Source organism: Marmota marmota, unplaced genomic scaffold (assembly GCF_001458135.2).
Source record: "Marmota marmota marmota unplaced genomic scaffold, marMar, whole genome shotgun sequence".
Lineage (NCBI taxonomy): Eukaryota > Metazoa > Chordata > Mammalia > Rodentia > Sciuridae > Marmota > Marmota marmota.
Genome location: NW_026000174.1, coordinates 55254917 through 55272657, shown reverse-complemented (window position 1 = coordinate 55272657; position 17741 = coordinate 55254917). Strand labels below are relative to the sequence as shown.

At 40.2% G+C, this 17741-nt stretch overlaps 1 protein-coding gene and 1 non-coding gene across 10 annotated transcripts in view; one reads left to right on the top strand and one right to left on the bottom strand.

Moving 5' to 3' along the window:
• Positions 1-17741, top strand: part of Ambra1 (autophagy and beclin 1 regulator 1) — a 182180-nt gene that overhangs the window by 30615 nt on the left and 133824 nt on the right. For 5 of the 9 annotated variants that reach the window (XM_048788700.1, XM_015477839.2, XM_015477840.2 and 2 more), the window contains exons 2-7: positions 1312-1565; positions 1937-1995; positions 2522-2705; positions 3454-3626; positions 5064-5130; positions 6438-7894. In XM_048788700.1, the coding sequence (XP_048644657.1) occupies positions 1431-1565; positions 1937-1995; positions 2522-2705; positions 3454-3626; positions 5064-5130; positions 6438-7894 (2075 nt within the window). In that variant the 5' untranslated portion in view covers positions 1312-1430. The remainder of the gene's footprint in view (positions 1-1311; positions 1566-1936; positions 1996-2521; positions 2706-3453; positions 3627-5063; positions 5131-6437; positions 7895-17741) is intronic. The other 4 variants (XM_015477842.2, XM_015477843.2, XM_015477841.2 and 1 more) reach the window with 2 other exon arrangements.
• LOC125612209 lies at positions 5934-6037 on the bottom strand. The gene has a single exon (XR_007342545.1). It is a non-coding gene; the product is annotated as a U6 spliceosomal RNA (small nuclear RNA).

Here is a 17741-nt window from a genome sequence, read left to right as displayed (position 1 = left end):
CTATAATCACTATTTATTTATTTATTTATTTGTGTATGTATGTATGTATGGGGTGCTGGGTATCAAACCCAGCGTCTCACGCATGCTAGGTAAGCACTGTACCACTGAGCCACAATCCCAGCCTGAAATTACTACTTACTTTTTTTTTTTAAAGAGAGAGAGAGAATTTTTTTAATATTTATTTTTTATTTTTCGGTAAACACAACATCTTTTATTTTTTATTTTTATGTGGTGTTGAGGATTGAACCCAGCGCCCCGCACATGCCAGGCGAGTGCGTTACCGCTTGAGCCACATCCTTAGCCCATTACTTTCTTTTATCATCATCACTATCATTATTAGGTACTGGGGATTGAGCCAGGGACCCCTAAACATTGAGCTTCACCCCCAGTCCATTTATTTATTTATTCATTCATTCATTCATTTATATTTTGGTGCTGGGGATTGAATTCGGGGGCGTTGGACCACTAAGCCAAGACAGGGTCTCACTGAGTTAGTTAGTTAGCCCCGCTTTGGCTGAGGCTAGCTTTGAATTCATGATCATGGTGCCTTCCACCTCCTGAACCGCTGGGATTATAGGTGTTCGCAACCGGTTGGCCCCAGTTCTTTTAATTTTGAGACAGGTGATAAGTTGCTGGCGCTTTGAACTTGCCCTTCTTTCCTGCCTCAACCTTCCAAATTACAGACTTGTGCCACTTCATCGGCTTTCTATTTGTATTTGTATGCATCTGGTTGTGTACTTTTTAGATTGCAGCCTGTTGAGAAATGTAAGGAACCAAATATTGTTTGACATTTTATAATACATAATTATTACTTTTATTTTTCTTTTTTGGTCCTGGAGTTTGAGACTAGGGATGCTTTACCATTAAACTATATCCCCAACCCTTTTTATTTTTTATTTTGAGTCAGGGTTTTTCTAAGTTGCTGAGGCTGGAATTGAACTTGTGATCCTTGTACCTCAGCCTCCTCAGTTGCTGGGGTTATGGGCATGTACTACCATGCTCAGTGATTTTTTTTCTTTTTAAAAGCTGGGTTTTAGGCCTTTTTATTAGGAGCAAAAGTTATTCCCTGCATGATGAAAGAAAAATTACTGATTAGCTATTTTAGAGAATGACCTGTTCTTTAGATATAAAGTAATGATATGGAGAATAGGACAGGATAAAAGAAAAATTCTGGGGAGAAGTGTCTTTTTGGGGAAGGTATGATTAAATAGGAAAGGAATATTTTCCCTTTGAGCTAGGATTGTATTTGTAGTGGGAAACTTCCGTAATTGTAGGATGGGTGTTACTTTGATATTATTCTCCATTCCTTAGATTTCCATGAGGACAACTGACAAGCACCTGAATGGACTCATTTTAGCTGCTTCAGTGTGTGGAGCCATTACTTGCTCCTTTGTTTCTTGCACCTGGTGTGACAGTGGCTACTGAGCACCATGAAGGTTGTCCCAGAGAAGAATGCTGTCCGGATACTCTGGGGCCGGGAACGGGGCACTCGGGCCATGGGAGCTCAGCGGCTTCTGCAGGAGTTGGTGGAAGATAAAACCCGGTGGATGAAATGGGAGGGCAAGGTAGGCAAACAGTTATTTTTGACATAGATTTGTAGGGATGACAGTAGAATGGGACCTTAGAATGGGTTAATGATAGAGAATTGAAATATAATTTATCTTGTATGGAACAATGGGAATATATGATTTGGGGAGATAGTTTACAAATTTTGAAAGAATGTAAAGACTAGAAATATTGTTGTTGTTTAGACATTTTTTCTGATGGTAATTTAGACTTATCTCTCTCAGTTTGTAACTTGATTATTGTCTCCAGCTTTTTTTTTAACCTATACTTATAATGAATTCTAATATAGAATTGTCCATGTGCTTTTGAGATAGGTTAAGCCATAGTTTATAAATATTTTAATTTTTTTTTGTTGTTTTTTGTCTCCTAGAGAGTAGAACTTCCTGATAGTCCACGCTCTACTTTCTTACTGGCCTTCAGCCCGGACAGGTACCTAGTCCTTATCTGTAATTTCACCTTAAGATTTGTGATAGCATCACTTTTTGTATGTTTGGGCTAGCTTGATCTTCCGAGTTAATCCTTAGAGGTTTTCTGAAACACTGTGTAAGTGGAACTTTGCCGCTTAACATAAAAGAAAAGAAAGTAGATGAGCAGTGCTAACCAGAAAAATAATGGGAATATTAAAGGAAATTGTGAACATTAAAACTTGGAAAGTTTCTCAGTAACAAATCCTTTGCCTGGGTGATATTGGACACCGGTGGCATGATGGCCTTATCAGCTGCCAAAAAATATTTTATGAGATAATAAGTGTCACTTGGGGACAGTGTGGAAAAACCAAAGCTTTTAAAGATTAGAGCGTTTCTGTTGTACATAAATATGCTGCCTAATGCACAAGTCTTAGTTTCTTTCATGCTGGGATGGGAATAGTGTCAATTTTCTCTGTTGCCCAAAACTGAAAAAGTTTATTATCCTCCCACATGCTTCTTAATTTCATTCCTACTCTTTGATTCCCTAGGACTCTCTTGGCCTCCACCCACGTGAACCATAATATCTATATTACGGAGGTGAAGACTGGCAAGTGTGTTCATTCTCTGATTGGACACCGCCGCACTCCATGGTGTGTTACTTTTCATCCTACCATCTCAGGCCTTATTGCTTCTGGCTGCCTAGATGGGGAGGTTAGGATTTGGGATTTACATGTAAGTATTTTCTTAGGCTGCCCTTTTCTTTGGTATTCTTATTTGCCATTGGGTTCTTAAGTCTGGAAGAGCTAGCCATGGTCTTAAGGACTTCATCTGAGTGTGTGTAATCATTTCCCACTTAATGGATAGGCAATCTAATTCATAGTTTTCCATTCTGAGATGAAAAACTATTAGACTATCCTTCTACCTGCATATTGTGAGATAGAATAGAAGGTTTTTAGATGTGTTCATGCTGGATTTCTAATGCCTTAGAGCTAAGAGCAGGATTGTACTGTACTCAGATCATGATTGTCAAAGCAGAATGTTCCTTGTCTTATTGACTGGCCAGTGGGTTGGTTGTTCTGTACCATGTCACGCACCTCACTAGAGTTTTTTCGGGCTTCAGAAACAGGAACTGGGGGGAACTCTTGTTGCTTATAGATTGCAAACAACTTGAAGAACTGACCTGACAGTATTATTTGATACATTAGTGTCACTGTCAGATCACTGATCTTGAACATTATTGTATGAAGGACATATTTCAAGTCTGTCCTATTAAGTAATCATTTTATCTTAAATGGGTTGCTCATTTGTTTTTGTTTTTCTTTTGGCAGTGCTGGGGGTTGATCCCATTGCTTTGCACATACTGGGCAAGTGTTGTACAACTGAGCTACACCCCAGCCCCACATGGACTGATCTTGAAATTAACTTCCCAGTCTATTAGCAGTTTATAATCTGAAAATATTTGGGCTTGGTTCATTTGCAGGGTGGTAGTGAAAGCTGGTTCACAGATAGCAACAATGCCATTGCCTCCCTGGCTTTTCACCCTACGGCTCAGCTCCTGCTGATCGCTACTGCCAACGAGATCCACTTCTGGGATTGGAGCCGACGGGAGCCCTTTGCTGTGGTGAAAACAGCTAGTGAGATGGAACGGGTCCGGTGAGTGCTCCGCCCCACTGGCAATGTCTGGCACAGGATTGACAGGGCAGAGAACATTTACACTTTGGGAGACAGGTTATTATCCCTGCTTAGGGCAATTGTTATCTCTATTCAAGGCAGGTTATTATCCCCACAGCTCCTTCTACTATTTTTATTATTTATTTTTTTAGTGGTACTGGGGATTGAACCTGACTGGGGCTTATGAATGCTGTATCTCTGAGCTATATCTCCAGTCCTTTTTAAAATGTTTATTTTGAAACAGGATCTCATTCAGTTGCTGAGACTGGCCCCAAATTTGTTATCCTCTTACCTCAGCCACCAAAGTAGCTGGGATTACAGATGTGCACCACCGTGCCAGCGTTGTTCCTACTTTTAAACAGCTGGTTAATCAGCTAGGAAACAGTTCATTTTTTTTCATTCTAGCCATCATAATTTTATTAGCTTCATTTTCTGGTCTTTGTAGACCCAGGGTCATTAGAAACTATTTTTAGATTCAAAGCTATATTTGATATTGTTCTCCTCAGGGGCACCTGAAAGAGATTTGGGTGGTCTTTTAGATAGCTTGGTGGGTGATTTCTCACCCTTTGTTGTCTTTGGAACTGGACAATAGAGATTTCAATTTGCTAAGTGTTATTTATTGAGCCTTCAGGATCAAAACACTCATGGGAGACTGAGATTGTGGATTAGTGGTAGAGCACTCGCCTGGCATGTGTGAGGCACAAGGTTCTATCCTCAGCACCACATAAAAATAAATAAATAAAAATAAAGGTATTGTGTCCATCTACAACTAAAAAAACAAAAACAAAACCTACACATGGTAGGCCAAAGATGTAGCTCAGTAGCAGAGTGCTTGCCTAGCATGCATAAGGCCCTGTATTCAATTCCCAGCACTGCAAAAAGAAAAAGGAGAAAAAAAAAAAGAAAAGAAAAGACATAGAAATAAAACAGAAAATCCTACTTATTTTGATATATTGTTTTCTTTTGATCCTTTTGCTATTGAGTTGGATATGTTCTGATTTTCTGGTTTCAACTATGTTGCTTGATACTGGTATTGTTCATTGCCACAAGAGCACATACTTCTTGCCAGTGTAGCTGCTATATAAGGGAAGAAGAACTGAACCTTCGGTAGAAAACAGGAGCATTCTGTGATTTACTATGAAGTGGCTCTTAGATATGAACAGATGTGTACTTAATAATGCTGCCTTCTCAGATGCAAACCAGGTGTTTTTCAGAAGTGAAATTGTTATTTTTGTAATATGCATTCCTTTACTTTGGCAAGAAATATTTATCCTTATTGTTTAAGTCTCTTAATATTTTGAAAGCATGAAGTGTATACCTAGGTAATCCCACAATTGTTGTGAATTAGAAGATAGTTTCTCTTCTCAGTTAACATAATCTCTCTATGTATGTCTTTATTTCTTTCTTCTGTAATTCCAGTCTGGTGAGATTTGATCCACTTGGACACTATTTACTCACAGCAATTGTTAACCCCTCTAATCAGCAGGTAAGAGTCCAGCAGTTTCAATTCCATCTGAACTCTGAGTTACTTTCTAAATGAGAACTCTAATTCTGATTGGATTGGATTTCAGTTCTCAGAATCTGGATCTTTTTTTCTAGTCAAAACTTTATTTCGGATTATATAGTTAGAGTTACAGCCATAATCTCGACAGTAGAGTCAATTCTTTTATTTTTATTTATTTTATATATATACATATATATAAAATAAATACAATATTTTATATATATATATATTTTATATATGTATCAGTCGAATGCATTACGATTCATATTACACTTATAGAGCACATTTTTTCATATCTCTGGTTGTATATAAAGTATATTCACACCAATTCATGTCTTTATACATGTACTTTGGATAATGATGTTCATCACATTCCACCATCATTTCTAACTCCCTGACCCCTCCTTTCCCCTCCTACCCCCCTGCTCCCCCTCCCTACCCCACTATGAATCAGACTCCTTATATCAGAGAAAACATTTGGCATTTGTTTTTTTTGGGATTGGCTAACTTCACTTAGCATTATCTTCTCCAACGCCATCCATTTACCTGCAAATGCCGTGATTTTATTCTCTTTTATTGCTGAGTAATATTCCATTGTGTATATATGCCACATTTTTTTTTTATCCATTCATCTTCTGAAGGGCATCTAGATTGGATCCACAGTTTAGCTATTGTGAATTGTGCTGCTATAAACATTGATGTGGCTGTGTTCCTGTAGTACACTGTTTTTAAGTCCTTTGGGTATAGACCAAGGAGAGGGGATAGCTGGGTCAAATGGTATTCCAAAAAATATGGAACGCTTCACGAATTTGCATGTCATCCTTGCGCAGGGGCCATGCTAATTTCTGTATTGTTCCAATTTTAGTATATGTGCTGCTGAAACAAACACAGTAGAGTCAATTCTTAACATCCCCTCCAAGTGATTGCCTCATTAAAAGTAACACTTGTCGTCAATATGGAGTGTTGAATAGCTTATCACTCGTGTGTCTCTGGCTGCTTTACATTGAGTTTCCCTCACTACTTTTATGTCATGGAGATGCCTTTCATAAGATAATTGGTTTGCTATCTGTACTCATTCAAATATGTTGCTAATTGCAAGTGAGTAATTGAACATAATGATGATTCTGAATCTGAAGTCTATTAGTACTTAGTACTTCAAGAGTAGAAAGTTGTTGCTCATCTAAGAAGGTGGTTCTCTTTGGAGATTAGTGGTTGTTTTTCTTGATTTACTTGGAATTTCTACCTAACTGCCTTGCTCTACCCTTGCCCCACACTGGTTCATGTTACAGGGTGATGATGAACCAGAAATTCCTATAGATGGAACAGAATTATCCCACTACCGTCAACGTGCTCTCCTGCAATCACAGCCAGTTCGTCGGACGCCTCTCCTCCATAATTTCCTGCACATGCTGTCCTCCCGCTCCTCTGGCATCCAGGTGGGAGAGCAAAGCACAGTGCAAGATTCTGCTACCCCCTCACCCCCACCGCCTCCCCCTCAGCCCTCCACGGAGCGCCCCAGGACTTCCGCTTACATCAGGCTCCGACAGCGGGTCAGTTACCCCAACACAGTTGAGTGCTGCCAGCACCCTGGGATCTTGTGCCTTTGCAGCCGCTGCTCTGGCACTCGAGTTCCTTCCCACTTGCCACACCAGGACAGTGTCCCCCCTGCTTCTGCCAGAGCTACTACCCCTTCCTTTTCTTTTGTACAGACCGAGCCCTTCCATCCCCCGGAGCAGGCCTCGTCAACGCAACAGGACCAGGGCCTCCTGAACCGGCCGTCTGCCTTCAGTACGGTCCAGAGCAGCACTGCTGGCAACACGCTCCGCAACCTCAGTCTGGGTCCCACCCGTCGCTCTTTGGGAGGCCCTCTGTCTAGCCACCCTTCTAGGTATCACCGAGAAATAGCCCCTGGGCTGACAGGATCTGAGTGGACCCGGACAGTACTCAGTCTGAACTCACGCTCTGAGGCGGAATCCATGCCCCCACCCAGAACCAGTGCCTCCTCAGTGAGTTTGCTGTCTGTGTTGAGACAGCAGGAAGGTGGCTCTCAGGCGTCTGTGTATACTTCAGCCACAGAAGGGAGGGGTTTTCCAGCGTCAGGGTTGGCAACTGAGTCAGATGGAGGGAATGGCTCCAGCCAAAACAACTCAGGCAGCATTCGCCACGAGCTTCAGTGTGACCTGAGACGCTTCTTTTTGGAATATGACCGGCTGCAGGAGCTGGACCAGAGCCTGAGTGGGGAAGCTCCTCAGGCCCAACAGGCCCAGGAAATGCTCAACAATAACATTGAATCTGAGAGGCCAGGCCCTTCCCACCAGCCCACTCCACACAGCAGTGAGAACAACTCTAACCTGTCCCGTGGCCACCTGAATCGCTGCCGAGCTTGCCATAATCTCCTGACCTTCAACAATGATACCTTGCGTTGGGAAAGAACCACACCTAACTACTCATCTAGTGAGGCTAGCTCCTCCTGGCAGGTCCCCACCTCCTTTGAGGGCATGCCATCAAGTGGCAACCAGTTACCACCTCTTGAGCGGACTGAAGGCCAGACGCCCAGCTCCAGCAGGCTGGAGTTGAGCAACTCCGCTAGTCCACAGGAGGAGAGGACTGTGGGGGTGGCCTTTAACCAGGAGACAGGCCACTGGGAAAGAATTTACACCCAGTCCAGCAGATCTGGAACTGTATCACAGGAAGCCTTACATCAGGACATGCCTGAGGAAAGCTCAGAGGAAGATTCCCTCAGGAGGTAAGCCGTTGCTTTCCTCTGCATCCCTGCCTTTTCTCCTCATATCTTTTCCTTCAGTCCTATAGATGGTGTGGCTCTAGCTGAAGTGTCTTGGACCCACGCATCTGGTTCTGATCTCCTCATTGCATCATCTTAGGAAATTTTTCTCTGGTGGCAGAGATATGATTGGGTCTAGGATGAGTCAGTTGGCAGTACTAGATCTATTTCTGGCTAAATCCAAGGCCCTGGTTTTGGCCTTGAAAAGAGTGTAGATAGGTTAGAGAGGCATGAAGAGATAGAACTATTGACCTCTGCCCTGCTTTTTGACCTTCTTAAGGATTGTATATGTAGGAGTAGTTACTATGAGGTAAGAAAATGTCTTAGAGTGTCTGGGAATAAGTGGCAAAAAAGAACTCCTCTTGGTTTAGATTAGTATATTGTACTGGCTCTGTATGTTGTTCTCATTCCCTTTTGGAATACTGCAGCTTGACAAAGGGCAAAGACACACACACACACAGATATTTATGTAGAGTAAGTAAAATTAAAAAACATTTTCCAGGTGTGTGTGTGTGTGTGTGTGTGTGTGTGTGTTTGGTACTGGGGTTTGAACCCAAGGATGCTTTACCACTGAACTATATCCCTGGTCCTTTTTTATGTTTTATTTTGAGACAGGGTCTTGCTAAATTGCTGAGTCTGGCTTTGAATTTGTGATCTTCTTGCCTTGGCCTTCTCAGTTGCTGGGATTACAGGCAGGTGCCACCGTACCTGGCCAGATATATGTCTTTAGATAGCACCCAAGTTGCTCAACTAAAATTTTTTGTTGTGGTATTTTTGTTTGTTTCTGAGAATTTTTATTTATTTATTTTAAGATGGGGTTTCCCTGTGTTGTTCAGGCTGGTCTTGAATTCTGGACTCAAGTGATCCTCCCACATCAGCATCCTGGAAAACTGAGATGATAGGTGTGTGACACCCTCCCTTTCTTGGTGCTGGGGATTGAACTTAGGGCCTCCTCTATGCTCAGCACACACTCTACCACTTAGCTACATCCAAAGCCCCAGGATTCTTTGACTGGACCTTTCAGATGGACATTCACCCTGGCATGGGAAAAAGGAATTCATGGAAGGAAGGCTTCTCTATACATGGATTGGCATCCTGGCCAACTCTTTGATGAAAGAAACAAGAGTGGGTGTAGTTGATCGCCCACTACGTGTTCCATGAATGGCTACGTACGCATCTATCTTGATTTATTAGGGACTTCTTTCTGTAATTTTATAAAGGTCAAATCTAGCATAATCACTAGCTCCCAGAATATGCCTGTTGGATCCAAACAGCATATTATTCTGCATTATATCCTCTGCTGAAGCAACTGAAATTTCTCTGCCATAAGCTTCTAACAAGGGGAGGAATATGGATTATGCACATAATGTACTTGTTATTTTGGGAGGTTACTTTAGACAGACACTCAGTCAATAAGCATTAGTTGAATGGTTATGATTTTTCCAGCACTGTGTTAGACACTTAGAGGCACTGTGCCCACTGGAGTATACAGTGTTATTATAATGCAAGACTTATTTATATGAAATTTATCAAAAATTTAGATGATCAGCCAGGTGTGGTAGCACAGGCCCATAATTCTCACCACTCAGGAGGCTGAGGCAAGAGGATCACAAATTCCAATGCAGACCAGGTAAATTTAGTGAGACTCTGTTTCACAATTTAAAAAGACTGTGGATGTAGGTCAATCTATGTGGTCCTGTGTTCAATCCACAGTTCCACCAAAAAAAGAAAAAGTATAGGTGACCAAGCGCTTCCTTGTGTGGTACTGAGATTAAGTGTAGCCTAAACAAACAACAATAATAAAAAAGGTAATCATTTTAGAGAAAGTGGTGAGGTAACATCAAGCAAGAATTAACAAAATGCATCTTGAAAAATGGTAGGATTTAGACAAAGACCTTTGTATTAGGGGCTCAGCAATACTAAAGGACTCAAGTGTATGGTGTATGTAAGCAGTTACTAAGGGGACCGAGGGAAGCTTGGCTGGATATGAAGGGTAGGCCAAACTAATGGAGAATTGTCACTGTGTCCAAATGAGTAAGACCAGTCCTGGATGAACAAACAGCTCAGTTCCTGGTTTTGGAATATTTTGTCTTGCATAATGGCCCATATCAAAAGTTTAGGATTCTGTTCTCTTTGTCAAGAACGATGAGAAGGATCCAGCATAGCGCTGACATGTAGTAGACTTTTGAAGTTTAGTAAAGGCAGCCATAAAAGAACTGTCTTGTTATTGTTCTAGCAGTTCTTGCCTCCATGGTAGCATTGGGCCTCTGGTCAGTTTTTGTTCATTCTGTTCTGATAGTCCTTCTTCTTGTGGTATTCTTGTGAGCAATCCTCAAGTAGTTAAAATAAACTCTACTACATGATGATAATTTCAGATACCAATTACTGAGTGCCTACTATGTGTTAGGAACTGATCTTTCTTTTTCTTTTCTTTTGTACTGGGGATTAAGCCCAGGGGTGCTTAACCACTGAGCCACATCCTCGGCAATTTTTATAGACAGTCTTGCTAAGATGCTGAGGCTAGCTTTGAACTTGCGATCCTCCTGTCTCAGCCTCTAGAGCCACTGGGATTACAGGCATGTACTACTGCACTTGGCAGGAACTGATCTTTCTTTGAAGTAATTTTGGGGAGATTAATGAGGTGAAGTCATTATTTCTAATTTCTACAACTCTGTTCAAGGCAGGTGTTATGTTTCCTATTTTGCTATAGAAAAGCAAGACTCTTAGCAGAGTCAGAATTTCTCGTAAAAACTTATATAGTAGGTCTCTGAGGATTTGAACTCTGGTCTACATGACAGGACTTTGACCAAACTGCCACCTAACATTCCTTACTATGATAACCTCATTTTTTTTCTTTTTATGGACACAATATCTTTATTTTATTTATTTATTTTTATGTGGTGCTGAGGATTGAACCCAGCGCCTCATGCATGAAGGTAAGCACTCTACCACTATGCTACAACCCCATCCCCAGATGATAACCTCATTGTTAAGTGAGCCTTTTGTTTTTCCTTCCTTGTAACTTTTTATTATGGAACTCTTCAAACATAAAAATAAAGAGAAAAGTGTACTAAATGAACTACCATGTACTTTTAGTTTTTTTCAGCAGACACAACATCTTTGTTTGTATGTGGTGCTGAGGATTGAACCCGGGCTGCACGCATGCCAGGCGAGCGCGCTACCGCTTGAGCCACATCCCCAGCCCGGAACTACATTTTTAAAAATTTTATTAATTTAAATATAAATAGCCACCTGTGACTAGTGGCTACTTTCTACGCCTAAAATATTGATCATCATAAAGTAGGTCATTTAAAACCTAGAAGCTATTAAGGATTTATCAGAAGTTTTGTTAACATATATTTTTTTCTGGTGATGAAAATAGTTTATGTTGAGGTTTAAATAAAATTTAAACATTTAAAATTGTATGTTGTATGGGCTGGGGATGTGGCTCAAGCAGTAGCGCGCTCGCCTGGCATGTATGCGGCCCAGGTTCGATCCTCAGCACCACATACAAACAAAGATGTTGTGCCCGCCGATAACTAAAAAATAAATATTAAAATTCTCTCTCTCTCTCTCTCTTTCTTTAAAAAAAAAATAAATAAATAAAATTGTATGTTGTAGAAAAGTCCCCTTGTTATCCTGTTATAAAAATTTTATATTTGTTTTTCTTTTTAATAATAATGCATATTTCTCATTGGAAAATAGTGAATTAATACAGTAGTTCCATTATTTATGGAGTCACTTTTAAATGAGCTAGGTTATAGTATACCATGAGATGACTGGCTCAAAAATGAGGTCTGTTGTAAAATATTCTAAGTGCATACATGTTAAATAAGGGCCATTGCTTCCTCATATATTGGATGGCTATATTCTGGTGTAAATCACTAGTCTAAACAGGTGCTAATCAGCATCTTTCGCTTTCTAAAGGGCAGATGGGTCAGCCCTTGCTTATATTTCTCCAGCAGGTGTCACTGTTGGGTCACCACTGTTGCTGCTGCTTCTGCTGCTGGGCTAGGATGGCAGAAAAGAAGAGGTATCCTTACTGTTTGTGTAGGAGGTTGGATCTTATAATAAGGCCTTTTTTTTTTTTTTGTACCAGGGATTGAAGTTAGGGACACTTGACCACTGAGCCACATCCCCAGTCCTATCCTATTTTGTATTTTATTTAGAGATAGGGTCTCACTGAGTTGCTCAGCGCCTTGCCATTGCTGAGGCTGGCTTTGAACCCATGATCCTCCTGTCTCAGCCTCTGGAGCCACTGGTATTACAGGTGTGCACCACTGCACCCGGCTATAACAAAGCAGTTTTTTTGTAGGTGCTCTTGTTATTAAGTGAGCAGAGTTCCCTAAAGGTGATTGTATGTGAAGGGAAAGGGTCTTGTTCTTTGGACTTGTAGTGGAAGATATGCTAAGGGGGTGTGTTATGATTCTTGGCTCTGCAGGGATAGTTAATAGTGCATTCAAATACCAACAGTATTAATAAGTACACAGTGTGTATTTTCAGTATAACCCTTTGTTGCTGCATGGTAAAAATCGCTATACGGTTTGTCTCCTTTTGCCTATGGGCAATAGAGGGCAAACTTTCTGTAGTTTGACTCCACTTTACATGTTGGGTGTCAGGCCCTTTGTTTCAGTACCAGAAACTTCCTTTTTGGTGTGAGGACACAGACTTATGAAAGAAGAGATCAGGATAATTTGGCTTCTTGCAGTAGGAGTACCTTGGATTTTAAAGGCTACTAAGAAACAGAAAAGTATTGAAATGGCATCTTAAAACTGGAGGCAACCTAGAGCTTATTTAGTCCAGTTTCACTCTCTTTCAATGCTTGGGATCACTCTTGGGAATTCATGCTAGGTAAAGCTCTCTACCATTGAACTACACACCTAGCCCAAATGTGTCTCTCTTTACCACTGTTACACCCTCACCCTTTTTGTTTTGAGACAGGGTCTCAGAATTTACCCAGGCTGGCCTCAAACTTGAGATCTTCTTGCCTCAGTCTCCCAAGTCTTTTGGGATTACAGTTGTGTGGCACTGCTTGCAGCAATAGCTAACTCTTTCTGGTGATGAAATAAAATCTGGTGGGTCATGTGCTTGGCATCTCAGTAACTTTATTATCTCTGTTGGTCAAAGCTATTGACATTTTTTTCTTCTTAAAGATATGTCAGCAGTTTTGATGAAGGTATTCTTGATTTTTTTTTTCCTTCAGTGCAAGGGATTATCCCAGGGCCTCACACATGCTAGGTAGATGATCTACCATTAAACTGCTTATCCACCCACTTTTATTTTTAATTTTCAGTCAAGATCTCACTGTGTTGCCCAGGCTAGCCTCAAATTTGTGATCCTCCCTTCTCAACCTCTCAAGTCACTGGGATTATAGGTGTGCGCTAGCAGGCCTGGCACTTAATTTTGATATAGTCCAAATTAAATGTGAATAATTGAAAGTAAATGTGAAGGTTCTGTTTCCCATCGATGATTTATTTATTTATTTATGTTTCTGTGAAAGGCTTTTCACTGAATTTGCTTAGAATTAGGCTGATCAGTACTTAAGAAAGTGTATGCTTCATCCCCTTTTGAGAGAGAGGTCTGATTATCATTAGAATGAATGTTTGTTTTGTTTTTTAGTATCTGGTATTGAACCTAGGAGTGCTTAACCACTGAGCCACATCCCTAGCCCTTTTGTGTGGGGGTGTGGGGGTGTGGGTGGGGTGGGTGAGTGTATTTGGTATCTTATTTAAAAACAGGGTCTCACTGAGTTGCTTAGGGCCTTGCAAAGTTGCTGAAGCAATGTGTGATCCTCCTTCCTCAGGCTCCTGAGCCACTGGAATTATAGGCATGTGCAGTGCAGTTGCCTGGCAGGACAGAATCCTCTTCTATATGAACAAGATGTCTTTTTTTTTTGGTACTGGGGATTGAACCTAGGGCCTGTGTGCATGTGAGGCAAGTACTCTACCAACTGAGCTATATCCATAGCCCTGGTTTATTTTTAAGTAAGGTTTTTTTTTTGTTTGTTTGTTTGTTTTTTAAAGAAAAGTTCTAAGTTGCTGAGGCTGGTTTTGAACTTTTGATCCTTCGGCCTCAGCCTCCCAGATAGCTTGAGTTAGAGGCATGTGCTACCATGCCCAGCTCTAATTATGTAGAATATGAATAGTTGTCCCTAAAAAGCCTGGTGGAATTATTGTCTTTGTATTCAGGATACAGTGAACTCTTATATAACGTTTTGAGTTCTTACTCAGAAGTTTGGTATTTAGGGACAATAGGGAAGAATCCCAATCAAGAGAATTTTATTTGTGATATGAGCAAATCATGTTCTTTCTGGGAAAAGAGAGAACCAGGTATTGGGAAGTCAAAAAGGGGACAAAACTTATGGTGGAATTAAACAACTTGGTTTATAAGAGGTAATGGAAGCGGGGGAAAGGTAAGCTAAGGCCTCTGAGGAAAGAGCTGTGGAGTATGTATAGGGCTGCCCCAAATGTGAGCTTGGCTTTTAATGTAACCCCAAGACTTGGGCTTGGAAAATGAATAGTCTGATTAATGTATTCATTTACTCAGTTAACAGATATTTATTAAGCACCTGCTGTGTACTAGGAACCATTTAAATATTAGCCTTAATCTCTTATTCTAGTGGGAGAATGACAATAAGTAAATACATGAAATATCTAGAATAGTAGGTGATAACAAATTATATTTAGAAAAACAAAAATGTATTAAAAATAGTAGGGTGCGCTGGGGTAAAAGTTTGCAGTTTGAAATAAGATGATTAGATGAGGTTTGATAAGTGACATTGAAGCAGAGACCTCATGGAATTATGTGAGCAAACCCTGCCCATATCGAGGGCAAGAGCATTCCACACAGAGAAGAGCGAATGCAACATCCTAGAGGTGCTTGCCACAGTCAGTTGTGTAGCTTGAGCACAAGAAGGAATGAATTGATTAGGTAGGGTCTTTTATGCCATTTAAGGGGTTTTGCCTGTTCTTCTGAGTGATCTGAGATGCCATCAGATTGGCATGATATTTTATATTAAAGATCTTCTGTGATTTAAAAAGATCACTGTGGCTGCTGGTTAAGAATAGACTGAGGAGGCTCTGCTAAATGGGGTAAATTAAAGTTATACCTACCTCACATACTTTTAGATTAATTTTGTGTTTTAACTATGGTGAAAACTAAGTGGCAAGAGTCACTATGTGTCAGAATAAGAAGAACCTTAAATATGTGGATAAAGAGCTGCAGAATCAATAAATGAATCAATCATTCCCTTTATTAGGCGTATTACCTACAACAATACCCCTCCACTCCCCTACAACCCTCAAGTCAGGAAATGTGTTAGTAAAACTGTGAGGAAGGGAGAACCTGAAAAATTTATACTGAACAGGGATTAAAAATAGACATTAAAATCCTAGGTTTTGCTTCTTACAAAACTAATGCAAATTTATTTATAAAAATTTAAACATTTCAGAAATGTGTGATATTAGTAACTAAATGTCCTCTGCACAGCCACTGCTTAGAGATAACCACTGTTAACAATTTGTGTTTACTCCAGAATTTTTTCTATGCAAATAAAAAAATTTCTTTCCTTGATTTGTATATCATGGTCATTTTTTCATGTTTAATATTCTTTTTTATAATGGCACAGTATTCCAACAATTGAATGCATCATAATTAATTTAAGCAGTCCCTCGCTGGTAGAATCTGGATTTTTTTTTTTTTTTTGTCTCACAGTGCCATAGTAACTTTTTATATTTGGTGTTTCTAGAGGATTAATTTCTAGAAGTGGAGTTGTTAGGGCCAAAGAGATGAGTGTTAACAGTAAATGAAAGAGTATTTATTATTATCTTTAAATAAGTGCACAAAATATTTCCTATATCCTGTTTTATGACATTATTTCATAGATGTCATAATTTCAGAGATTGGGACTTCTAATCCTGTTTGTTTGGTTTTTTGCCCCATAAATATGTCTTAAGTTTCTCAGTAGTAACGTCGTCTCATCATTTGGTTTTCAGGAACCCCCTCTTCAAGGCTGAGAAAGACTTTTTTATTAATTCCAAATATCTGCCACTTGGAGGTGTTACTGTACTTTTCTTCTCCAACATGCTTGTATAAGTAAAACATAGTCCCCCCCCCATCTCTGACATTCACTTATACATAGGCTTTGAACCACTTGGTCTTACGTGTTTTGTTAAATGACTGGAAGAATCCAGTTGGCTCATTGCTCATCATAAGGCAGTAACACTTGTATATTTGTCATCCTGGGTGGTTAGGCAACCCATTTCTCTCTTTGGCAACATGGAGATGAGGATAGAGTGGAGCAGAGGTACTATTGCTGTTAATCTTTCTCACCTTTGCTGCTCACTTCTTTGTGTGTGTTTGTGGGTGTGTGTGTGAACACACATGCCTGCTGGGTGTCAGAGCCAAGGCCTTACTAATGTTAAGCAGGTGTCTACCACTGAGCTACATCTTCAGCCCCCATTCACTTGTTTGAGCCTTTTCGAATTCTGAGTCTGGTGTTTGCTGTACTTTCTATATTAGGGATTGGAACACATTTTCTGTAAATTTACAGGACAAGATACATTGTTTTAAACTTAATTTTTTCTTATTCTTTTAAAAATGTTTTTATTAGTGCTTTATAGTCAAACATGATATTGGAATTCATTTTGACATAATCACATGCATGGAATATAATTTGCTTCACTTCAGTCCCTAGTACTTCTTTCTCCTTCCTCCCCTTATTCTCCTTCCTCTACTCTTCTGGTCTTCCTTCTATTATAGTTTTTAAAAATAGGTGCTTTATGGATATACAAGGATAAATATTTGCAATTAAATATTTGCAGGCTTTGCAGGCAGTATGGTTTCTGTTGCAACTGCTCCAAAGTAGCCATAGACTAATATGTAAACGAGAGTGGCTATGTTCCAGTAAAGCTTTGGGTATGGAAACGAATTTGATTTTTATAATTTCCACAAGTCATAAAAATCTTTGATGTTTTTCAATCATTTAAAAGTATCAAAACCATTCTTGTGTGCTGTACAAAAAGACAGTGGGCCTGAATTGGCGTACGAGTTTCAGTTTGTCGATCCCTGTTTTATATGAAAGTGATTTGGAAGAGTCAGGTCCTAGAGTAATAAAAGACTTCATGACAGTGTAGGTCCAGAAGAGGTCAGTAGGGGGCTCCTCTACTTTTTCTTGTTCTCTTTCTTTGTAATTTGGACAAGATGCAGGCATAAGTGCTTAAAGAATTTGTTTCCTGTACTGTCTGCCTTGAAGCAAGGTTCTTCATCCTCACTTTAAGTGTATCTTGAGAATTGCGTATAAGTGAGGCAGCTACCTTGGCTGGGACGGTATGACCCCCCAGGTCCTCAGGCAGTCCTTTTCCCAGTGCAGGTCAAATTAACACCTGTTAGGCTGAACTAAATTATCCCTCTCTGGAGGGGTGTGCTTTGTATACAAACTGAAACCTGAAAAATGTAATCACTTCTGTCAGCTCAGTGGGTTGGAGCACCACAGGGACTGTAGTGAAATCTATATGTTTGCTGCAAATATATTGAGAGCAATTTCCCATGTACTCATCTTTCTCACTTTGGGCTTTCCTGTGTCTATCAGAGTAGTGCTCTAAAGGGGGCATTGAAGGTTTTTTCAGACAATAACCCCAGGTGTGGGGGTTCCATTTGCATAATATATTTTGCTTATTGTAATCAGTACCAGCCCAATAGAGCTAAGCAGTAGCTTCCCCTCTGCCTCCTGAGTTTCTTATATATTTGTAGGGTTGTGGGGAAGGTCCAGTACATCTTATTTCTTTTCTTTTCCCTCCCTCCCTCCCTTCCT